Source organism: Acanthaster planci, linkage group LG12, assembly GCF_054643075.1.
Source record: "Acanthaster planci isolate LZ-2023a linkage group LG12, COTS_SCS, whole genome shotgun sequence".
In the NCBI taxonomy this organism is placed as follows: Eukaryota; Metazoa; Echinodermata; class Asteroidea; order Valvatida; family Acanthasteridae; genus Acanthaster; species Acanthaster planci.
The window spans coordinates 5,795,511-5,820,932 of record NC_141788.1 but is presented as its reverse complement, the minus strand read 5'-3'; the positions used below and the strand labels follow the sequence as shown (position 1 = coordinate 5,820,932).

The window sequence follows — 25,422 nt, the reverse complement described above, 5'->3', positions numbered from 1 at the left end:
AAAGAGGATATTCGATAAAAACTAAAACAAATATGGTGATGGAAAATTCTGTTCGCAGTGGATTGTTGATATCGAAACCTCTCTATTTTGATCTGCGACAGATGCTTACATGCAGGTGGGTCTCTCGCTGGTTAGATTACAGTAGTCGATTACAGTGGGAAAAATCGGTCAAGAACCGTACATTCATTTAGAATTGTACTGCAAGGAAAATACACCACGACGTGTTTGTTTATTTTTTCACCGGTGAGGGCGGATCCGAAGGCAACGCCCGCCACCCCCCCCCCTTTTTGAGAGAAAGTTCAGACGTTTTTTTCTGATACTCGTACTATGTTTCCTTTTCTCCACGAAGTGTTTAAAAAGTTTAGCCTCAAACCCAGGAAATTAAGACCGTAAAATACCGGCGTGACTGGGGTACGTTTTACAGGCCCGGGGACACATTGGAGCACTTTCTTCTAGGAGGGGATAGGGCACTCAATAGAGTACCGAAGTGAATGCGTCACGTGCACAATTAGTGTGTAAAACGCATTAGCGCGAGAACCAGCGTGTGAACCAACACGCGTGCGTATTCCATTCGTTTGCACTGCACTTTCTGGTTCACAGTGACGTCATACTTCGGTACACTGTAGGTTCGGTCACAGATTAAACACAAACCGAAGGGAATGATCACAAGAATTTTTTTCTAATCTCTGAGCAAGGGTTGAGGGTAGGGCACACCTCTCGAGCGGGAAGTCCGCACCCTCATATCCCCTCTTTCTTATTTAGACCATTGCCGTTAAGATTACATCAAGAAATTACGAATTCCCAAAAGGCCACCAAAAAATGGCTGATTCGCCTCTATTTTCAACCTACGCTTATGCAGAAGTGAATTTTAAAACTATTTTCTTTTTAATTCTGTTTTGTTATGTGTTTGTTTCGCTTTATTTTGTATTAGTATCACGTTATTTTCAGAAAGGTCGATTTTATTTCTTGACGCCATTACCCGCCGACTCGCTCGCAGACTAGACGGAGTACTCGAGAGGGTTAATGTTTTATAGAGGGCGGCATACTACTACAACCACCACCGGCACCTTCATGGGTCGAGTTCGGGCGCCCAGGTCTGTTCTTGACACGAGTTTCTTGTTCTCGCGCTCGAATGGCGGGAACACGACTCAAGAACACTGTTCTCGGAACAAGATCACACACCATCTCCTCGTCAGGATTTTACAGGAACAAACGGAAAGCCTCATGAGATTTTGATTTTTGAACAGCTACAAAAAGTAGAGAGATGGCTTCCAAAGCCATAGACAATGGGAAGTTGTGCAAAATTAACATTAATTATTTTCCGTAACACAGAAATAAATGTTCCTGTTTATATAGAAAAGAATTCAGCCCATCCAAACATTAACTCTCGAACAACGTAGCCTACAGGGACGCCGCCAAGTTGCATGTTACTTGTCACTAACTACCAGCGATAACCGGTTGTTTGTTCCTGGCGTTCGAGCGGCTGACCCACGAACAGCAAACCACCCGAACTCACTGAGCCATTATTGCTTGAGTAGTGTTCCTGCCGTTTGAGCGGTAGAGGGCGTTTGTCATTTCACCGATTTTGTGCGGGACATTTGATAATACCAGCACGAAGGATTCTTCACCCTTTTTGTTTCATAATTCGGTTCGGTTTGTTGGCTGTACTCTGCCTGATTGTACATACAATTAAGATGATATTCAAGCATTGTTAGTAGGTCGCCAAGAGGTAAAGCAGACTGGCCTTATCTTGACACTTAATCATATGTTTTTGTCACAGTCAGATGGTCAGACTAGACAGACATGAAGAAGAGCTAAGAGGACGGCATGCACTCGAAATTTAAAGTGACATCAATGACAGGGGCCTTCATGTATGAGCTAATTTTTCTCAACTTTTTCTTCTGGCGGATGGTCTGACCTGTTCTAAAATGGTAAGTTTGTTCAGGCGGGAAGAGTTCCATAAAATAGGGACGCCAGTAACTATTCCCTACAGTCATGACAGTACAGTAGTAGTCCTACACTGTTGGTCTAACCAGCTACACGACCAGGCATGCCATAGCCTAGGCCTAGGTCATGACCAAACGTCAGACCTCTTCATTTTGCTGTCATCTGGATCTGGTTTTATAGTCTCTTTTTTAATAGTCAGCATTGAACCAACACTGTATCATCCCACATTTTCAATTTGCCTTCAAAGGTCAGGGGTTAATTCTTTTAAAAACTGTTTTTCCCATGTCATGCCTGTCACGTTCACTTCGTGACCAGTTGAGAAGCCTGGCGCCCAGTCGTCTTGCCCAGCCTGACCGGCAGAGGAGCAAAAGAAAGAATGCCACTCAAGGGGAGGCTAATGCTCATGGCAAGGTAGGCGGCATTACAGAACCAACTAGCCTATCGTGGTCTGACAAATTTTACAAATTTCAATGCCTTTTATGGTTTCACACGAATGGCAGCCATCAGCTGAATTTATCAGGTGTTCACAAATGGGAAGAGCCACCAATGTAGGGCTGGATAGCTGAGTTGGTAGAGCACAGGTGCGGTATTCCAGATGTCGCAGGTTCAAATTCCACTCCAGTCAATTTCTTTGGTGATCTTTCGAATCAGTTGTACGCACCTAGTCAGTTTCCCTTTAAAGTTTGTTTCATGATTTGTGTTCAAAAAGCTGCATCCTTCCTGAGTGATCCCTGTTCACCACTTCCCAAGTTGTATCATGTATAATTGAAGCATGATCCTTGGCTTTATGGTGTTTCAGGTTACATGGCTTCTGACTAGTGCTAAACTAGCATGGCCAGGGTAAGCAAGGAGAATATTTCAACACAAGACCTGATCCCCAATAAACTGACTAATTTTCAGGACGGTGGGTTTTGGTGCATACTGTGTCTCAGAAATAACATGCAGCTCACATCTCAAGAGATTATCCCCAGTGAATCAAGTGAGTTTTTCTTTATTGACAGGCTGAATCTCACAAAAAGTCTAGAGTCTCGGTCGGAGACGCCTCCGAGACACTATCACCTCCCAGTTCCGGGTTCACATCCATCATGCGGAGACCACTGAACATGCTGAGCAATGTCAGTGCCAATCCCGGAAGATTTTCCCATGTATGTTCTCTCAAAGTCTCTTTTGAATGTTGATAATGACGGGTGGATTTGCTCATTTTATTTTCTACCCAATCAATGCAGTTGCAGGTTGAAATTTAACACCACATTGGATTAAACCTATAAGACCAAAAAATAAAGTCTCCAGTGTCTGGTCAGGGGCTGGCTCCAAAAGAGTTGCGGCGACATGGCTTTTGTTTTGGGTTTTTTGTCTCTCACTTTTTCCCTCACGCACTATGTCCATCATGACTGCATTGCGTACGTACCGCCGCTACCAACATTGAAATAGACTGGCCCCTCACTATTTACTGTTTAACCACTCTGTGCCAGGATGCCTGGTACCGGAGATGTTGGCTTTATGCGTCTAGCCGGGGTGCCCGAAATCGGACAAAGGAGCTGGGCCTTGCAACCAATACCGTACTCGGAACAAAAGACCGAGCTGCTGGGAATTGCCATCATTTTACAGTTGGCATTAGCGGAGGTAATCCGTCATTGTTTTAAAACAGTATACCACTGTTTGTGGCATTCAGCGCCCGCAGATTATCAGCGGGGAAAAAAGTGCTCCAGCGCTCAAGCGATGAACAATACAATACTGCTGCACGCTAATCTGGCCCATGTTGAAAAGACACCACTGCCATTCAGCAATACACGGGGCCAATTTCGGGAACAAAGGAAATTATGCAACACTGCACAATCTGGGCTCTCTTTACTGGGCGGCAAGCCTGGCTGCAATACTCAGGCATCAGTGGAGGTTGCCCATCAGATTAGAGTAGCCACGAGACAGTCACTCGTGTGGGTGTAAACATCCAGTAAATGATGTTACGAATTTTTGAAGAATTTTGAAAAAGGAAAATTCCAAAAATCGCCCAGGAACTGGTGCTGCATAAGCAAATTCCACCTGGCAGGAAGTGGTTAAAAGTTTTTTCAGCTTGTAGATGTACACAGGACATAAGACCACTTCGTTTGTCTGGTTCCCAGATGTAAATGTATAATTCGTAAATGACGTCATCTGAAAAAGAGTGCCAGACTAAATATATGGGGGCCTAGAGGGACTCCTTTATGGTACATATTAATAAACCATACCCCATCTAAAATATGTTAAAATTATGCAGTAGCAGGATTCCAGTCCATCAAACAAGTCTGACAGCTTTTGGACATTGTATAATACCAAATAAAAACCCTCTTTATTTTGCTGACATGCAGGTGTACAGCGACGCGCGCTGACCAGAAACCAGAGACTTTTATTTGACCTAAGCTACTACAGATCTCGTGGTCATGTACTTCAGATTTAAATATCCCATCACCCACACTCATTTCCCTGGGTGTGGTCTGGGCAGAACTTGTAAGGCACTGTCTAGGGTATCCTGACTTGGGACTGAAATAGGGAAGGTATATAACTGTACAAGTAACGCACGATTGGTCTTTTTGTACATGACTAACTTAGTTTGTGACAGGGAGCAACCTTGGAACAATATTCACAGGAAGCTTTGATGTTTGATCTTTACAACTGAAACAATCTCGTTTGGAACCTGTATTTTTGGCCTTTGTCTAAGCCATAGATGGCCCTTTGACATGGTGCAGTTGGAACCTTGAGTGAATGCAGAATGACCGTCTTGTTCAAGGAAAGATTTCCAAACAGACATTCACCTGCCATGGTTAGCGTTTACTTTTGTGTTGTGCTTTGCCATATGTACTTTTATCATTTGCACGTTCTGAATTTGGTTCACTTAAGCGTAACACTGATTTCCTTTCACATTTTTAGGAGGAGATGATCAGGAGCATCCTGTCCCGTCCTTTCAAGGTTCCAATCCCTAATTATAAAGGTAATCAATTTTTTTAAAAAGTTGACCTGACACATCTTCAAGTGTGGGAAAACCTAGGCGAGCTTCCCTCAATTTGAATTATGGAGTATAGAAACAGCACTCTGCCGCCTCACAAAAAGACATCATTTTAATTAATTATAAAAAATTGATACTTGAAAGACACTTACAGATCTACCCAGACAAACATCAGGAACAAGTTAAGTTCTCCACTCGCAGCTGGCTAATACATTTTCTCAACCATTTCCCACAGTGGACTGTGGTAAAATGGCCCCTCCATGTCAACCTCATAGTGGTGGGCTGTATCGTGAATCACCTGTGTTTACCAAACGGCAGTCTAATCAGGTGTGAGATTAACTGAGGCTTGTGAGATTGCGGTTTTCCCCCATTGATTTTGGGAATTCGGCAGAGGACCAGACATGCCAGAGGGGAATAGAAACAATAACTTCCTCGACGATCCCGAATTTTGCTCCCCACTTTTCTTTCTGCGTCTCCCTCCGTGCAGGACCTTCGCTTGCCTCCAGGGGCCTCGGAATCCGACGTCAGGGTGTCCGGCAACCCCTCCATGACCCGGCGGAGGAGGGCGCCCTCGTGCTCTACGCACCCGAGCCGCTGTCGGCACAGGAGCAGCTGACCCTTGACAGGTGAGTTTGGAAGGGGTATGGAGGGTCACCTTGCCGTCTGTGTTAACCCAAGTCAGGAAATGTTCAAGACGGCCTTCCAGAGCTGTGGCCACATCGTTTGTCCACATGTGGTCAACATATTTCTACAGCCAGTCTCGTTCCCACAAAGTCCATCAAACCCTAAATATCCCTAAATCAAGTGATATCAAACAGTTGGATGTTGTTGGCCATGTCAAGAACTTGATTATTCTTGTAGTTGGATTCCACTGGATACGGCAGGCTTCGCACTCAGCCGTCATGAAATTCAGTGAAATTCAGTGGGATTTAGCTAGAGTTAGTTTGAAGGCTGAAAGAGTCACATTAAAAAAAAAAATCTTTTTACCCATAAACATAAAAAGTTGTCAGACTTCTTTTTTGTAATTTACTTTTTTTCATAAATATCAACTTAAACCAAGATTGAAACACAAGAGAATGAGAAAATAAAGATCATTTTTTTTTTTTTAAGCCACACTATTAGTCAATTTCTTGTCACAAAAACTTTGTTCAAATGTTAACCTTGGTTTAAAAAAATGAAGAGATGTCACCATGTAGCTGTAATGAGAAGTGTTTCATTGAAATTTGTTGTTTTTCTTTCAGAGACAAAATGGAAGTCCGTGGTAAGTTGGAAAAGGATTCAGGAAAATGGCACTGAAAGGAAAAAAATGTGGATTTGATATTTTCAGGGTATTTTTATTTCTGTGATATAGATTCACTTCAGTAAATTTAGCGTGATTCAAGAACCAAAATTGTGGTGTTTATCAGAAAATCAAATTAATGCAAGGTTCCCTTTTAATTTGGCCCATCAAGGTGGATTTTTGAACTGACCAAGCTTGACTGTGTCAAAGTTTAACTGTGGTGTATTGGAAATCAGTTCAAAGACACAATTTTGAAACAATCAAGGACACGGAGCATGTAAAAGTTTATGTTTAGTCATCGGCGCAAATAAAAGATTTCATTTTCCACGGAGGTGTGTCGCTATGTAATTTCAGTTTGAATTTCCTTTGAAGATTTCCTTTGTAACGAGGCATTGAATTTTTTCATGGAATGAGTTTCACTTTTTTGACCTTGCTTTAAATTTGCTTTCATTCCAGTTGTCGTTGACCCATTGCTGTCAAAAGTGCTTCGTCCTCATCAGAGGGAGGTAGGTCACTTATCACAACAGCCATCAAAAACCCAGTTCATTAACTTGAGGACAATTTCAAACCATTTGTTAAAAGTACCGAACACTGTAACCAAATGCAGTTCCACAGAAACTTTTGCTGCAGAAATCTTCGTGCTATTTGAGATAAGGTGCTGAGGTTTTGGCATGGATTTTTTTCGTGATTTTCCCAGGGTGTCAAATTTCTGTGGGATTGCGTAACTGGCAGACGCATCGCCGGCAGCTATGGTTGCATCATGGCAGATGAAATGGTGAGAACTAGTCTCTTGCCTGGTCTAATGAAAGGAGCTTTTAGGAGAGTGAGCTTAATGCTTGGCTTTCATTAGTTTAATGAAAACTGGTTGGAAAAACTCCTGACAGATTTCTGAGGTTACACCTGTTATGTTGTTTACATCCCACAAATTTACATACTTCAAAGCGGGATAAGTATCTTTGACTGTTTTTCCCACTATTTGTTCAGGGCCTTGGTAAGACTCTTCAGTGCATAACGCTCATCTGGACTCTGTTGAGACAAAGCCCAGACGGTAAGCAGTTTGGGAAATCTGTGGAGACAGTGCGCCCTGTGCTATGGATGGAGTGGAGCAGACTATATGTGAGAAGGGACAGGACACTGCAAGCGTGCACTGGTTCATATGTGTGAATGGCTCAGAGTGCGGACAACCAATTTTCATCTGAGTGCGCACAAACTTGCCGCAAATCACTTGTCTGTAGGAAATGCATGAAGCTGCTGGCCTGCAACTTCCAAAGGCGTGCACTATGTCAAGCTGCTGCTAGTTAATTCAAACATGGACTTTGTGAGGAAAAATGCACATGAGCTTAGGAACAAGACAAAACTGGTGCCGACAAATCTGCTGGTAACAGTGAAAGACTTCGTTTTGTGCATGTTGTCTTTGGTGACATGTATGCCGATGATTCTGGGATCCTTAAAATTGTGTTCCTACTTTGTCTTTGTTATTTCCGCAGCCAAGCCAGAACTGGACAAGATTGTGATAGTTGCCCCCTCCAGTCTCGTTAAGGTACGACTTCCACGCAAGAGAATGATGCAATTTTATCCGATAGTTGTGTAGTTAGTGAAGATTGATACTCTGGCATTTGAATTGAATGTTCTTGACCACAAATTCCAAGTCTCATTTGTTTGTTTTCTTCTAGAATTGGCACAACGAGATAAACAAGTGGCTAGGCAGTAAGCTCAATGCTTTGGCCATTGACTCTGGCTCCAAACAAGAAATCGATGCCAACCTTGGTAAAGTTGAAACTCATTCCTCATTCCTTCTCTTTCCATAAGGAACTCCTGAAAAAAGTCTGAGTCCTCTGATTCTACTTGGAAAGTGCCCTTTTCTCACCAACATCCTCAACCTGTCAGAAAGACTCAGAGGGCTGTAGACTCATCGAGTAATACCTTGGTGTAACAGAGCTGTCTTTGGAAAAATCTCACATTTGATAGTTACTCACATTCTTGCCTGATACTCTGATTGTCTATCTGCTCTCCAGACTCACTGGACTCACGGCAATAGTTGCGTACCAATTTTTTGGTTTCATAAATCTCTGATTTGTCTTGTGTGTATCTTGCCCCGATGAAAGTTTATCCCTTGACTGGAAGCATTTATTTAAAATTCGTTTTATATTTCATTCAGAATCATTTCTGAGCCAGACTGGTCGTCGTATACTCAACCCCATTCTGATCATATCATATGAGACGTTCCGTCTGCATGCCGGAACTCTTCATAGGGGCTCTGTCGGGCTCGTGATCTGTGACGAGGTAATGTATCAACCACAGCTAAGTCCTGATGCAAGAAATTGACCGACAAACCGAATACATGTAATGGTTACCGCTTTTTTCCAGACTTTGTCCCTGTGAAACCACCTTGTGTGATTCCCGAGAGAAAAGTCTTTTGGAGACAATACTTTTTATGGAACAGGGCATTGAAGTTTCCCGTTCAAAATTCTATTAATAAGTAGAAAAGTTCCCTCTTCCCAAGGGCAGTCATAGATCTAGCTGGTTGGGCAAGAAATAGTTGACATCTCTCTTTGCCTATGGCTTACAGCGTGGTCTAAATTTGATAATAGAGGGTTTGCACGGCTGCCATCTTGCAGGCCAGTGCTTATGTTCCACAGGGTATGCAGGGTATGGTCTCCCCGTGGAACAAAACAACTGCCCTGCGAGATGGCTACCACGCAACGCCTCTATTGAGCAAATTATCCCTATTGGCAACCGCAAAGAATGCGGCTGCAACATGATCAAGTCGAAGGCATGTAAAAGCCCCCTAGGCAGCCACTAGACAACCCACATCTGACAACGGAGCACAGTTTGAGATCAAAAGTGTTTTTGTGGTGGGAGGAAAACCCACAGAAAAGTCTAAGGGTGCAGGAGAGAATCATCTGTACTCACGCATGGCCCTGGCCGGTGAATCGAAACCGGGTCAAAGGGGTGAAAGATGTGCACTTTATGCACTAGCCACTCATGCCACCCACCAATGACTGTTCTCCGTTCAAGTGCAGCCTCTAACTGCAGTCAGTTTTAATAAGCTCTTTCTGACGAAACTCTCAAACCCTGCTTGGGAGAAAAGCAACCGCAGGCTCAGAAATGGGCACCCGCATGACAATCAATAATGAGACTGTGTAGCAGTTACTTGGATGCGGCTTCATGTACTAACACATGTACCCGTAAGAAGCCACAAACTAGCTGCTTCATCTGTTTCCCATTGGGCCATGTGATGTTATCAGCTGTAGCCATGCAAATTCGGATGTGGCTTTTGGTTTGAGTCTTGCAGCATCCCCCTACCAGGTGCAAAATGTAATTAATAAATTAGACTTTGAATCAATGTTTAAGTTGAGTTTGGAGAAATTGCAACGGGTCCAAAAAAAAATTCTAATAGATACTTCCTTTTTTTGATAGGGTCATCGGTTAAAGAACTCAGAGAATCAGACTTATCAGGCTTTGAATGCCATGAACGCCAAGCGTCGCGTTCTATTATCGGGTACCCCCATCCAGAATGACTTGCTAGAGTACTTCAGCCTCGTCCACTTTGTCAACCAGGGAATCCTGGGTAAGACTTTGTCACACTCTCTCTCACTTGGAGATTGCTTGTGGACCCATATTAGAACTGTCATGAAAATACTTCTCTCTTTCCGTTGTGCATATAGTTTGCCAAGAATCTAGTTAATCAAGACTGTTCGTTGATTTAAAAAACTCTACGAAGTTGAGGGGGAGGTAGATGGATATGCAACCGAGATTTTGAAAACCTCGTCCAAAAAGCAAGTGCTTTTCTAACGACGATCCATGGCATTCGTCTTGTCGGCAGGGACGGCGTCAGAGTTCAAGAGGAAGTTTGAGTTGCCTATCCTGAGGGGACGAGATGCCAGCTCTAGCGACAAGGACAAACAGCGTGGCCAAGAGAAACTGTTGGAGGTAGAGAGCGCCGTCTGCAATTTCACACAAAAAAAGCCCCCAATTCCATGGCTGTCTGCTTGCAACAGGAAGCTTGAAGGCAGTACTTTAAAGTGGTGGTGTTTTGACATAGATGAAGAGTGAAGCAATTCAGTCAGGACTTTGCGATGAAAAAGAGGGCTCACTTAAAACATTCGAAAAGTGAGAGCGAAAGTTTCAGTTTGCTTTTGTAGTCCTTAATGAGCAAATCGAAGAACCGTTTTTTGCCGTTTTACGATCTTTGAATTATGGGAAACATTGAAATGATGTTGCGACCATCTGCAAGGGTCAAAAGAAAACCGTGTGATTTTAGTGTGCGCCACTGCTGGCTTACACTTGCCAGGCAAACTTTGATTTGGTCCAAGTTGATAACATAACAGACACCCTTCACGGGTCCCTTGCATCGACAGATGTTGTTTTTGTACCCAGCCTGTCAGCATCATTGACTCGGAACTGTTGTCACATGTCTTGACTAAAGACTTCCCTTTTTGATGCACACAGCTTGCAGCATTGGTCAACAAGTGCATCATCCGGCGAACGTGTGAGTGCAAAATTGAAATGAAACGAAGTACATTATTTGACGGAACTGACGGAAAGTTTAATAGATGACGAGTTGTAGTGTCAGAAAAGAAGCATTTCTCTAGAATGTGGTGAGAGGAGCTCTTTTCATCGGGATGAATTTTTTGAGGGGCAGTCTCTGTCCTGTTAATTGGGCAGATAACAGGTGTTGAGGTATAGGCAGAGGGGTTCATTTCAGAAATGACGATTTCATAAGGCAGTAGCTTGGACAAACCTCTCCTGTCTCTGAGAAATCTTGGGGTAATTCTAACCAAATCCTCAAATAATGCAGATTATATTTTCTCTTCCTCTCCAGCTGCACTACTTACAAAGTACCTCCCCGTCAAGAGTAAGCACACATTGAATTTTATTCACACCTCCTTGGTCTCTTGCTTAATTTGCGGTAAAAATTTTGGAAATAAGCCCCGGGACATTTTCCACAAGATAAAGATTATTTACGGTAACCATTTTTGAAATGGACACAATTGTTTTTTATATACAACTTGGGGCAGAGTATAGTACTGCTTATTGAAGGGGTATCTGTCGTGTCAATGGACCGGCCACTGCCTGTCCTCGCGCAGCTCAGCCCCAGATTTCCTCTGTTTGAGAGTTTAAGAAAGGATTTATAATATCCCAATTTTTCCCCCATTGCAGTTGAGCAAGTCGTCTGCTGCAAACTGACGCCGCTGCAGGGCGCCCTCTATAAACAGTACGTGGACCGCAAGGTGGCGGACTGCACAGGAGCCCCTACAGGCAAGCCCACCGCATCCTCCCTGTCGGCCATCACGCAACTCAAGAAACTCTGCAATCGTAAGTCAATCCCCTTTAATAACGGGGATTTTAGGTACAGTTAAGTACAGGTATGTAGATTGTAATGTCCTCTTGGTTTGTCGTTCTCATTGTCAGACCCAGCGCTGGTGCACGACAAGTGTCGTGATGGAGAGAGCGGCTTTGAAGGTGCCCTTCAGTTCTTCCCAGCTGATTACAGACCGGGAAGGCTGCAACCAGACCTGTCGGGTAAAACATAGATTCAAAATGCTGCATTACCAATTTCACGAGTATTGTGTTGGCTAAAAAACTGCAGTCAAGAGTACTGGCTCTTGAACTGTTCATCTGGCCGACTTGAGCCTTCCCATTCATTCTGAGAGTGATCCTCCATGTTGTGTCCATTCCAGGCAAGATGCTGGTGCTGGACTACCTCTTGGCAGTCACTCGCACCACCACCAGCGACAAGGTGGTCCTGGTGTCCAACTACACGCAGACCCTGGATCTCTTTGAGCAGCTGTGCCGGCTCAGGGGCTACATCTTCGTGCGGCTGGACGGCAGTATGTCCATCAAGAAGCGGGCCAAGATGGTGGACAGATTCAACAGTCCTACGGTGAGCCCCAACGTATTGACATGTTGGCTCTATTTTTTTCCCCCCGTCATTCATAATTTGGGGTTAAAATTTATTTCAACCTGCTTTCTGGCAAGCACATTGATTTTTTATAACAGCACCTGAGATCTGGAGAAATCTTTGATTTGGCATTTTTCTGCAACTTCAGTTACTGAAATAAATTTCTTCAGTCTTGCTCTCTAACAAGCTCTATGCTCTTGATGACAGATACCTTTGGAGTACTTCATCCTAATTCTTGACTTTCATACCAAGTTAGCATCTTATCTGTGCTGTTCTATTTGAGCAGAGTCCCGAGTTCATCTTTATGCTGAGCAGCAAGGCCGGAGGCTGCGGCCTGAATCTGATTGGCGCCAACCGGCTGGTCATGTTTGACCCGGACTGGAACCCAGCCAACGACGACCAGGCCATGGCCAGAGTGTGGCGGGATGGCCAGAAGAAGGAATGTTTCATCTACCGGCTGCTGGCTGTAAGTAGCGGACCTTGGGTCAGGGGTTGGGGTTTGGGTAGGGCCTATGATATCTGTGGCTGGAGTGTGGCAGGACAACCAGGAGTGTTTTGTCTGCTGACTGCAAGTGGCTGTCTGGTAGAGACGAAATTAACCACGGGTCAGGGCACGAGAGCGGGGAGTTGAGGGTGTGATATCTTTGGCCAGGGTGTGAAAGGACAAGTCCAAAGGAGTGTTCCATACACCGGCTGCTAGCTGTTAGTGGCCGTCAAGTAGAGATGATTCTGGCCTTGGTATCACAGGAGAGAGGTTGGGGATGGGCCAACAGCCGGGAGTGTTTCGTCTACCAGCTGCTGTCTGTAGGTAGCTCTTCAGCAGAGATGGGTCAGACGTTGAGAAAAGGGAGAGGGGTTTTGGGGTGGGGGAGATCCAGCCATGGCAAGACTGTAGGGACGTGGGAGGCAGTTTGAATGCAGCAACGTTTTGTGCGCACGATATATTCTCTGGATGTAGCTTTGGATTCAGAGCTCCTTGGAAGATTGTAGTACCAACTCTGTTGTTTTGACTGCTCAGACGGGGACGATAGAAGAGAAGATCTTCCAGCGCCAGGCCCACAAGAAGGCTCTGTCCAGCTGCGTGGTGGACAACGAGGAGGATGTCGAGAGACACTTTTCCCTGGACCAGCTGCGAGACCTGTTCCCCCTCAACGAGGCCACCATCAGCGATACCCATGACAAGTGAGTGCTGGGCACTTGAAATGTCGCCTAAAACCCACACTCGAAATGCAAATTATTACCCCTGCTAGGCGGGCCCATAAATCTGTCCAGTGTACATCCGCACTGCCTTAGATGTATAGAGTGTGTTGGTTGTCATAAGGTACAAATTATTTACAGTTCCCTTCCGCCTTTAAGCCTGTGCCAATTATTTGAATATTCGGATATTCAAGCGATTGAGTATTCAAATACTTATTTTTGAAAAAAAATCAGTCTAATACAAAGTAAAGATTGAATTATTTGATAGCAAAATTGCATTCTGAAAGCTAAAATGCTGTTCAGCAACAAGGTCAATAAGTCTTTCAATTTTGTTTTAATACTTTTGCAAAAGATGTATATTTTGTTTCTGCTTTTGTAGGTATGTACAACCAAATGTTCAAATAAATTTTATTCCGTCAATTGGAAGGTCAAACATTCAGTTAGTCAAATAGACTTAGCTTTATTCCCTGCCTGTAGTGCTTTATCACAATAACTTGTAGACATGCATAGTTTTGTGAAATAATAAAATAACCTAATGTGGAACTTGACATCCTCTGTCCTAAAAGGATCAAGTGCCGTCGCTGTGTCAACAACATCCAGGCACGACCGCCCCCGCCGGACACGGACTGCAACAGCGACCTGGCTCACTGGAACCACTGCGCCGGCAAGCGTGGCATCACGGACTCCGTGCTGAAGCAGGTCCTGGAGGCCGACAGGGTCTCTTTTGTCTTCCACCACCGATCGCACGAACAGATCCAAACTGTCTAGTGCACAGACCAGCATTTGCTCTTCAGACGTGCGGTGCCTTCCAGTGTTGCGGTCAAATACTCTCAGAGTACATTTTTCACCACCAAATAATTCTGTTCATTGCGAACACAGCAAGAGAGACGCAGACAGTAGACGGTGAATGAAGTTGAATGGAGACGGAAAATATAAACTGGGAATTTTCAAGCGCAAATTGTTTTGGGGGGCCAAACAATATCGAATATGTTTATGTAACCTTTTGTGGCCTTCCTGAGATGTGAGGCTACAGTTTTTGGGTTTTTTTTGCACATTTCTCGAAAGGGAATGAACTAGATTTAAGAATGCCTTTCATTTCCTTTGCTCCCTTTGAGGGAATCCCCCCCCCACCGGATCTGCTGATGGGGACTTTGGATACATAACAATTCCTTTTATTAAATTAAGTGACAAAAATTAATGACTATTTTCAGGAAACATTCCCTGTTCAAGTCTTAATCTTTACACAATTCTGATCGTCCAAATTCTTTGATTTCATTTGATTAAATATTTTCAGATCAGTAAGTGTAGTATTCAACTTCATCCCAACCAACGCATCTCAACATTTGGAAGTAAATTCAGTACTTGGAAATTACTTGACGTGCGACCCTGGTCGTGCCAGTGCTTTATCTGCCTCAGCTGTGAAAAATCACAGACTTGCTGAGAATGGCTGACCAAAGCACTCACTTTCTTTTAGCAACACAAACAAAACATCTCTGTTCCATTTCTGTTGAGGAAATACAGAAAGCCACCCAACACGAGATCACAACTGACTTCATGTTGGAAAGGAACAACTCAAAAGGTTGATTAAACTCTCAAGAAACAGCTTTACTGATTTGATCATTTGTTCTGGAAGAGCTAACCAAATGGTGACCGAACGAATTGTTTTGTGTCGATATCAAGCACTTTATTTATACGTGATAGTTATTACTCTGGGGGAAGAGTTAAGTTTTCAAATCCTAATCGTCAAAGCTGTAAAAATTGCCATATTTGATGCCAAATAACCCTTCAAATATAATGAGCAACAGTACATTCATTGTTAAATTGTGCAACACCGAACTGAGTTGTAAGGTAAAAACATTCAGTTTTTGTTGTTAAAAGGCAGATACATCTAAACCATGCATCAGGAAGAAATACTGTTACCTGAAGTATCAGTTTTTCCCAGAGTGTACTTCACCAATTCCAAAGAATACTGTAAATTAAAACTTACTGTGTATAAACTGCCTTGCTTCCACACAATGACTATTTTGTATACATGTAGTTTATGCAATATAGAAACTCTTTAATACTTGTATTATTCAAACACATCCAAAAGCAAAGCGCCAGATCCTGTTACTACACCAACACCAGGAAGGAAGCAGGATTATACAGAGTGCACGCGCATTCCAAAAGGAGGGTTCACGCTTGGCGAATGGGATACAAGTTTCACATCACCATGCAAAGGTTAAAATAAAAAGAGAGATGTTTAGCTTTCTGGCATGAATATTTCGGTGATGTCATGCAACTGCATTTCCAACTGCTTCTCACAGAGACATCAATTCCTGCGCACTTTGCCTGTGCCCTGTGCGACAGGGCTAATACTTCACTGTCGTGAACATATTATTGTTTTTGCTTTTTTTTTTCTCCAGTGCCTGGAAGAAGGGCATGCTGGTGAATTTTGGGAAAACAGATTTCTTTGTTTGAAATGTCTTTTGCAAGAGCTCAAACATTTTGATCAATTCTTTGATTCTACGTGTGTCAAGTGTCCACGGACGCTGAGGCATTTGAAAGAGAAAACAGGGAAACTGTCGCATGCTAATTTTCCACAGTCTCAAGAAGGTAATGCCCTCCAACCAGGCAGCCAACAATTTATGAAATAAATGCCATGTTGTTATAAAGTTACAATGAAAGCATGCAGTGAACTTCAAATTTACTCTTACAAATGTATCTATTTTTCAAATATCAGTGAGGTGTTTTCACAAAATGCGGAAAGAGCAGTCATCTGTCCTCCTCTCCTTTGAGACCAACAAATTAAACAAATTAATCATAATTTTGAATATAATGTTCTCCATAAATTTCTATACCCTTCATAATCCAGAAAGACTTCCAAGAAGATACAAACCAGGATGCTTGGCACCCAAACTCAACTCCATCAACAGAAAAAAAACAAAAAACACCAAAAGCACTCAAACAGTATAGAGGGTTTGCATGGCTGCCATCTTGCAGGCCAGTGCTTTTGTTCCACAGGGTATGCATAAAGGAGGGTTCCCCTATGGAACAAAAGAACTGCCCTGCAAGATGCCTTCCACGCAAACCCTTTGTAACAGCGAACAGGTGTTTACGACGCTTCAAGTCCATACTTGAAGCAAAACAAAGCACCCAAGCCAATTTTGTGATGTCGTACCACATCACACGGACTTAAACAAAAATCCGCCTGGTGAATTGCCAAACATAACATTATAATGTACTGGTCAAAACACAAGCATGACAAAGCAAAGCGGTAATACCTGGTTGCAAATGGAGTATAATTAAAGAGTGACTTCAGTCGAGCCAAAGACGGACTTACTTAATACCACGCAGGACTGAAGATTGAAATTTACACACACCGCACAACTCGCTCTTTGCTGTATCATTTCCCGCTACAATTTTTGTAACCACATGGACTTTAAGTAAAACTTCACTGAGCTTCAGAATTTTTTTTTCAGTAATACTTCAGAGTCATTTTGACACCAATTCTGAGAAAAACAAGACACCCCCCCCATTGGCGCAAGATGATCCCAGAAATCTTGGCTTCTTCAGATTTGGTTACAAATTGCTTCAAACTCTCATGAAATCTCATCAAGGATTTAATAGCTGCCACGGCAGATTGTCCATGTCCTGTTGCGAGAAAAAGCATTCATTGTTTGAACTTGGCACCAAATACTGAGAGAGGGCAGCTGAAATGCTGTTTGGTGATCTTGAGGAGCGAGCTCACAAATGGTATGAATAGATGAAGCACGACACAAAATTAGAAAACAATAGAGAAAACAATACGGTTGTGGCTATAAATACTGGAATATCAGCGTATTTATCAATGTGTAAAATGCCCCGCCAACATCCCTGCTAAATCACCAGCTCTAGCAAAATACTTGTCACTGGAAAACAAAATATAGAGCCCTACTTTTTAACCCCTTCTTGGCGGGAATTTCCCTCCGAAAGCCGACTCCCAAGAATTCTAGCCTCACTTGGCCACAAAGGCCACCTGCCAAACCGCAAATTCTCGATTTGTGGCCCAGCGTGCGCTGCATGCTTTGAATTATACGGTGAAAAGGCTGATTGTTTGGTGGCATGCCCCTCAACTCAAGCTTCCACATTCCCATTCCCCCTTTTCAAAGTGGGGACTATTGTGAAGCTGGTGATTATGATGCAAATTCGGTCTTTTCATTTCTGGGCTACACACAAAGACCAATTACCATATATACAAGAGCCAGGGTCTGCTTTTTTCACCTTGTTCGTTTGAGCGTGGACCGAGAATAATAGCTGAAAAGCGTGCTGAGGATCTCAATTTTTACAGTAGCTATAGCCGCCTCCTGGTGCGAAGGGGTTAACACGTTGACTGCCGTGCATAATATCACAGGGCGTTCCCACGTGCCAAGCTTTGTATGCATGCGAGCATATTCAATAGGTACTTTTCAGATGTCTATTTAAACATGCGCATGATGTTTACAGATGTACAGATGTATACAGATGTCTGCCCTCACCATTGCCAGCAGCGTATTTGTTGTGTTCTTGGCAAGGCCAGCGTATTCAATTTACATAACAATAGCCTTTCATTTCCTATGAGCATAATCATAAATGCGGCAGACATCCTGTACACCTGTGACTACCCGTCAGAGTCAACGTGTTACACTGCTGCTCCATCGAAACAGTAAATTAAATATTCCAAGCTCAGCTTTTTTTCCCTAGAAATTGTGCATGCAACGATTAAACCCACCCACTGCAAGTATTTCGACAATCACATCCCTTGGCCACATCTCCTCACTTGTGCAGAATGCATAAACCAGCTGAAATGGCCCAAAAAGAAATTTTTACTGAAAAGGCAACTCAAATACATAGCCCATCAATATCGCTACAGCCCCAGCCTGCCATGCCTGTTACCCCCTGTACCGCCCCAAATAAAAGCCAGTGTTCTTTTACATGTCTGTGCGGAAAACAGAACATGACGAAGAAATATACATCTCCCTGTTGCTGTCAACTCACTAGAGACAGTACATTTGTTTCTGGTAAACTGTGTTCTGTATGCTATCTGTTCTGAGCAGAAACAAAAGAGGGCGTGTTTTTCAATGAAATTGACAGTCCTTCAGTATGAACTCACCGCATAAGTTTATGAGCTTTTGACGCAGAGTACACTGAGTGCACACAGCGAATTTATTCTGGAATGGATGGTCTTCGCATGCACGCCGAATAAACGTGCAAGAACCCAGTTGGAAAACTTCGTATCAGTCTGTCTTTCTTTTGCCAGCGAGGGTGCACTTCAACTCGGGGCAGATACAGAGGGCAAGCCATGAATTTTGAGAGACTCACTAAGGATTAGATGGTAGAGATGACCCTCTATTGTGTCATCACAGACATGCTCAAGTTTACAATGCACAGAAAAGCTCAAGAGAAAAACTCACTTTCTTGCGCTGTAAACAATCTCATTAAGCTGTACTTTTTCCTCACGGTTTCCTTGACTGATTCTCTTCATGTTTCAATGGATGGACCTATTAAACCCAGTAATGTCTCTTAAACTTTTTTAAGAGAGGTGAAAACCCTGTGTGGACTTGGTTTAGTCCACAGAAGGTTCACAGCTTGCATTATGAGGACCTGTTTTGTTCTTAGGTCCACCTAAGAACTCAATATTTTTACCGACAACACCATTCTCCAAAAGACATTTAGTGAGTGATTTTCATAAGGCCAGATGGATACAAAATGGGACGTAAACCAAAAAAGTGCCTTATTCGAAAAACAAAGAATAGAGGCAAGATTTCCTAGTTTGATTCTGTCACCTTCAAACCCCTTATTCTCAAAAACCCACCACATAAGTAATTTTTCGTACTGTAAACCTTCAAGGGGCACAAAGTCCCATGAATTTGGCTGCAGCTTCCCAAATCCTGCAAAATCCTCCAAAAAACTCTGGATAGATTGTGAAGGACTTAGGAGAGACAAGTTCTGCTGCACTTGTGGTTCAACAGCCTGCACAATATCCGTCGCCATCATCTTCACTGTTTGAGATATCGTTGTACCTGAATCACACCATCACAGATTCTTTGGCAGTGACCTGTCGGGAGCCAAACAAATTGTGGAGGGGATTGAAAGTGTTTTGATCCTGAGCACAATTTTTGTAAAGTTGCTGAACAGAAAAAAGGTGCTCAGCAAACTTCCTGTGCTGGGCAAAGACGAGCGGGAGTACCAGTCGTGAACAGAAGGCACTGCATGGCATTTTGGCTGGTGAACGGTTTCTGCGAAATAAAAGTTTCCGGTGCTTAGCAGGTTTCTATGCCAAGCTGCTTTATGAACCTGTCCCAACTGACAACCCTCCGTAAGAGGCTGTGATTTCTCATGCTGCTTCTGGATTTCAGGATTTGACCTCAAAATTCCTGAATTTGCGGAGTTGCCACAGGAATCTGGAAACCAGGTTCTGTGACTTTTCCAGGACTTTTTAGGACTAACATACAACAAAGATCCAGTACATTTAATGCCATTTTGGTGAGAAATATTTGGTATTATGGACTGGAAGACTGCCACAGCCACTTCTATAAACTGAAAATGGTAGCTTGTCAGTTTGTCATTCAGTTTTTACATCAAAAGGACAACCTATGTTTTCCCAAGTTTTCCATGACATTCAAGACAACTTTTTCAGGATTTTCAATGAATGTGGGAACTCTGACTTCTGGACAGACTACACCATTCCAATTTCGCTATAGTTGAAATAAAAAGAAGCCGTGCCTTATTAGCTGGGTCATTCAACAAGGTTGGGGCACAATTTGTGACGGTGTCAATTGTTACATAGGTTTCCTAAAAATGAACAGCTATTTCCCTGCATGTGGATTCCAAATTGACGTTGGTATACATCTTGCAAGGCTGAATACAAAGGTGTGTGTTCTTTTTACAGAGTAAATGACCTACTCTACAGGTCATGACAGGTGGTGATAGTTACCCATGTAACAAGGACACTGTCGCTAATTGTGCCCCCACCTCATGGAATGACCCACCTACAGTATTAACAGCCAAAAAAAGTCACAGTATCTTATTGAATTGTTCTAGCCGTCAACCGGGATGTTTAGATGGTTTCCCTTCGTGACTTCACACCTCTATCACTAACACTATGGCAAGCGTGTCGTTGTTTTTGTGGACCCTACCGTTTACAGCTCAGTCCATGTGCTGCAATTTTGATAATGGCCACCCCCCTGCAATTCAGTAGTTCTTCTTCATACACCCTGCTCAGTACTTCCCAGGGAGCTTGCATCAAAGAAAATAAGGCTTCAACTACACCAAACTGAGCATTTTACCTCTTTTTGAAGACTCTCAAGTCTGTCCAGGGCCTTGCGTTTCCAAAAAAATTAGACTTACCACTCTCTCTTCGATAACAGATGCCCAGTCATAATTGGCGAGCCTAGGAATAGCCTCAAGCAAAATCTTCTTTCCCTTTTCAGCATTCTGCTTGAAGGTTTTCATCACAACCTCCACGCTCACCTTTGGAAAAACGACGCGTAACCAAAACAAAAAGTCTCAATTGATCAAATGTAATTCTGTTTTACAGAAAGTCCAATCCATTTTCAGGGTGGGTAGGTGATTTTTTTGGTTTTTTTTTTGGATAGTTACAACTTCTGGCAAACTCACATGTTCGTTGCCTTCGTCCCTCCAGGAGTCGTAGTCAGTGGGCAGTGCGACAGCCCCATAGCACAGCCCCATCTCGGCTGCCAGCACTACCTCGGGCACCGTGGTCATGTTGATGACGTGGCCGCCCCAGGATCGGAAGAGCTTGCTCTCGGCCCGTGAGGAGAAACGCGGCCCCTCGATGGTCACCACGGTGCCCGTTGGGTGGTAGTTGTAACCCAGTTGCTTGACCGACTCGATCAACACCTTCCAACAGAGACAGAGAAAGCAAGCAAGTCCTTCGGTAATGTTTACTTACTTGTGAGGGGGGAACTTCTAGCATTTCAAAAGTTTTGAATAAAACTGCACCTCTCAATTGCTTTGCAGCTGTCATAAATGTGGGTTCAATTGCTACATTACTCATCTCGTGCAATCTCCTATTCAGAGGTAAAAAGAAAGTTACTGTGTATTTGACATACAAATTTTAAACTAACGTGAGCATAACTTTGGTGAATTTGACACACAATCACTTACTGTGGCATCATTTTAATACTCGCATTCACATTTGCTTCCACACACACAACATACGAGCAAGCTGCTGCTCTAACATTGCACCCCCCCCCCCCGAGTCCCAGGACAGAGCCTTTACCTGCCGCGTCTTCTCGCAGAAGGGCGTGTGCATGGGGATGTGGCAGATTCCCTTGGGACTTGTGGGGGAGCCATCGTAGAACGACTGCTCCCGTTTGGTTGTGCGGTCGATGAACTGATCCAAGATGACGATCTGACCAGGTCTGATGTTTTCCTGTAAAAGAGAAGCCAGTAATCAAATCTTTTTTTTTTTTAGTCTGGTAGGTAATGTGAACCCTGGAAAAATATAATCCAGTTGGCAGAATGAATTGCACATACATGTGTAACAACATAAAACAGGACAGGTGTTCAGACTCACACACAACATTGTAAAAATGTATCACACGGTTAGATCAACAAGAAATTAGACAGAAGTATGTCGCTCCATGATGCCAACATAAAGTGTTTAAAAATGTATGCAAAATATTTCAAAATATCATGTTTATTTGATCCAACTAAAAGACGATGAGCAGTGACTTACAGAACAGATAGGACTAATTGACAGTTTGAATAACTGAACTCTATCTTCAAGAGAAAAAGAACTGAAGATTCAAAAGTGTGGGAAGACCAACATTTCGAAAACGGAAACCATTAGGTCCAAGGATGGTTATGTAAAAACACTTGAAAGAGCTTTCATTCACTTTTCATGCCCCCTTTTTGGGGGGGAAGGGGGCTGGAGGGGTCCACAGCATACCTGGAGGGAGCCGCAGGCTGTGGTGACCACAACATGGGTACAGCCTTCTTCCTTCAAGGCACAGACGTTTGCTCGGTAGTTGACGTCACTTGGACGGATGGTGTGGCCTCGTCCATGCCTGAGAACAAAAGTGAACAATCTTATGAGCAAAAAGTAAGAACATTTTCACGATAAAGTGAGGCCGAAGAAATTTAAGGTTCTGCGTTACATACGTAAGTGCTGGTGTTTTCAGAACAAAAGAATATGCTACTCATCTCTTCCAAGGCGGATGGTATTTGAAGATGCAGAACGATTCCTGGCAACAATGCCCTCAGGGCACAAAGCAGTGTGACTATTTACCTTGCCAGGAGAATGCAGTCCACACCCCCAATTGTCCCCGTTATCAGCACATCTGAAGGCTGTCAAGAAGGCAAGACCAAGGAACAGCCATTAATTTTGTGTCAACATTAACTGGAGAAGGTTGCTACTCAGTCAAAAAAAAACATAGATCCACCCTTTGTCCAAGAAAAGTTTCCCCAAATTTTCAACATGGCACAGATGAAGTTTCAAACTTTTACTTCACTCCTGGGATACTTGTGCTCTTATGCACGGTTTGAATTCCTTTTTTTTTTTGTTTTTTGGTGAGATGACACTGGACTACAAAGCTGAAAACAGCCAAAAAATGGAATCTACATCTGTGCCAGATAATTTGCAAAAACGCTTCCTGAAAATGTTGAGACATGGCGCTAACTTTTTAAAACCATAGTCTAACCAAATCTTTTCAAATCTGCCAAGAAGGCATGAAATACTTTGAAGGATTAATTAAAGAGGTATATCCCAGCTTTAAACCCCCTTTATGTACAAATGTACACACCCCTATACATGTAATATAAGAATGTGCCAGTGGATTCCTACACACAGGAGAATTTTGGAGTAAAATGGAAGGTCCTAGCAAAAGATGGATAGAGAGTTAGGATGACAGTCAGGAAGTGTCAACCAAATCTCGGTGGTCCCACCTTTCCGTAGGGTGTTTCCACGGCCTTCTCCTTCCGATCTTGGACAATGTCCGGATCGTCCAATCCAGTTCCCCCGATGATTCCAACCTGCAAGATGAGGTTTGGGGAACAATTTGATAATGCTTTTCAAAAAAGAATGATTTGCATTCTGGAGGTACTTGCAAAGCATGCTCAGTTGCTCATCACTAGGAAAAGAAGTGAAATATCCAAATGTATGCCTTCCTAAGATGCAACTGTTTAGTTAGGTATGACGTATGATGACACAGAGGACCCTCTTTGAATAGTTACATAAAGTGAAAGTCCTGCACCCTTTGCACTTAACTAGCTGGCTAAATGACATCTAAAATGACACTGCTGTATGGACATTAATTACGACAGTGCTCCAGTTGGGCCCGCCCAAAATAATGTACTTGGCACAGTGTACCCGTGTGAGCCATAGCATGTGCCAACCTCATTTTGTATAGTGGGACTGATGCTATACATTGTTGATCATGTGATCAGTTAATTCATGCAATTAGTTGATACATGCAATCAGCTGATTTATGCAATCAGTTGATTCATGCAATCAGTTGATTCATGCAATCAGTTGATTCATGCAATCAGTTGATTCATGCAATCAGTTGATTCATGCAATCAGCTGATTTATGCAATCAGTTGATCCATGCAATGAGTTGATTCATTATGAAAGCCCAGACCTATATTTCCATTGAAAACAAATCATTTCAAAAAAAAGATAAAGAATGCATTATTAATTTCTCTAGATACCCAGCATGCCTACTCGTAGTCTTAGTAACCATAGAGCAAGGAAACCTTACTCAGTGGAGTAACTTATTGCCTATCAAACATTTGGACAGCAGCATTATCTCCTGATTATGTCCATTTGTAAGTACAATGGGACAATGAGGATTCCTAGCATAGGTGCACTAGTACAGTGCATGCAGGTCCTTTATCAGTGATTACATAGTCTCCCTGAAAGTTTGAACAAAAGCTTAAATTATTTATTATTGGGGCATTTGGGATTAATATAAACTTGATGCTACATGCATCCTGTACATGCAGGGTACGTTACATAGGTAGAACCAGCATGACTGCCAATGATTAGCAAAGATCAAGTGCGTAGTGCCAGGAGGTTGAATACAAGGAAAATAGTACACATATAAGTTACAGTATTTAATTCACTGCACATTACAGCCTACAGATGCATGATGCAGCCCTCTTACTGCACAGGAATGACATGAATTGTTCTGACATTGAGTGTAATGAACTAAAATACTAGGCAATTTAGTAGGATTCTTTCCAGTATCTTTTGAGATCTACGGTTGACTGGTTGAGTGATTCTCCTCAAGTATGCACAAAATGACGATTCTTTTTAATAACGGATTTTACACTTACACCGATGTTTATTCATAACACTCTATGCTCAGTGTTTGTCCAAGAGCTTGTGAAGAAATTCACTCCTAACTTCACTCCTGCGTGTTAAGCCGATTTAACAATTAGTACTAGGCCTACCCATGATAGGCCTGCATTAAGAGCGTGATGTACCATCATGTATGGGTAGGGAGTCCGGCACTTTTCAGGTTTTTTTGTTTGACCCCCACAAATTTAGTACCATCGGAAAGAAAATTCCAAAAGAAATTGAATGGTATAAAATTTAGCTCAATAGCTGTAGGTATAGCTTCTAGATATAAAATTTAGAGGTGCCGTTTTGCTGGACTCCCTAATATGGGTGATTTTACACAAAGTGGTACTGGTAAAGTGATAATGTGGTATGGCAATTGTAGGAAGGAAACAGGAGTGAACAATGTTCTTTTAACATTGTACAAAATCACCTATGCGATAATATTAGCAATAAAGTTTACAGCTAGCAATGCACCTCTCAGATACAAGTTCATGCCTAAATGTTCATTCACACTTCAATCACAGGTGCACTGGGACTGCGATCATCGTGTCGTGTCAGGTGTTTTGGCTATTCAGATTGTGACATGCCACGTCATGGGGATATATCACCAAACAAACTAAAACATACCTTTATTTTAGACATTTTTTTACACAAAATCAGCCTCGGATTCCCTGTGAAAAAAAGTGTGGACGGCCCCAACAAACTGCCGCCTTTGTACTTTGAAGTTCCGGGGATTGGAGTATCAAACTGCACGCACACACGTACCCAGCGAGCACTAAGCTAGATCAGTTGAATGCGAGTGCACG

General features: G+C 42.9%; 2 protein-coding genes across 2 annotated transcripts; one reads left to right on the top strand and one right to left on the bottom strand.

Annotated features, from left to right (window-relative positions):
* The first annotated feature begins 1,565 nt into the window (after window positions 1-1,565).
* Window positions 1,566-15,306, top strand: LOC110984385 (DNA repair and recombination protein RAD54-like). The gene is made up of 22 exons (XM_087144162.1): window positions 1,566-1,931; window positions 2,263-2,358; window positions 2,949-3,092; window positions 4,852-4,912; window positions 5,415-5,553; window positions 6,169-6,188; window positions 6,663-6,712; window positions 6,904-6,981; window positions 7,191-7,254; window positions 7,694-7,746; window positions 7,880-7,973; window positions 8,365-8,489; window positions 9,627-9,777; window positions 10,033-10,139; window positions 10,659-10,698; window positions 11,032-11,064; window positions 11,370-11,525; window positions 11,622-11,732; window positions 11,891-12,093; window positions 12,398-12,577; window positions 13,130-13,293; window positions 13,875-15,306. Exons 1-22 carry the CDS (start codon window positions 1,929-1,931, stop codon window positions 14,074-14,076), a joined length of 2,274 nt encoding a protein of 757 aa, XP_087000288.1. The 5' UTR covers window positions 1,566-1,928; the 3' UTR covers window positions 14,077-15,306.
* On the bottom strand, window positions 14,893-25,422 carry mtap (methylthioadenosine phosphorylase). The gene is made up of 8 exons (XM_022244569.2): window positions 25,244-25,422; window positions 23,218-23,304; window positions 22,562-22,620; window positions 22,223-22,340; window positions 21,551-21,703; window positions 20,926-21,168; window positions 20,656-20,778; window positions 14,893-19,363 (listed from the first exon to the last, which is right to left on the bottom strand). The coding sequence occupies exons 1-8, from the start codon at window positions 25,256-25,258 to the stop codon at window positions 19,334-19,336; spliced, it is 828 nt and encodes a 275-aa protein (XP_022100261.1). The 5' UTR covers window positions 25,259-25,422; the 3' UTR covers window positions 14,893-19,333.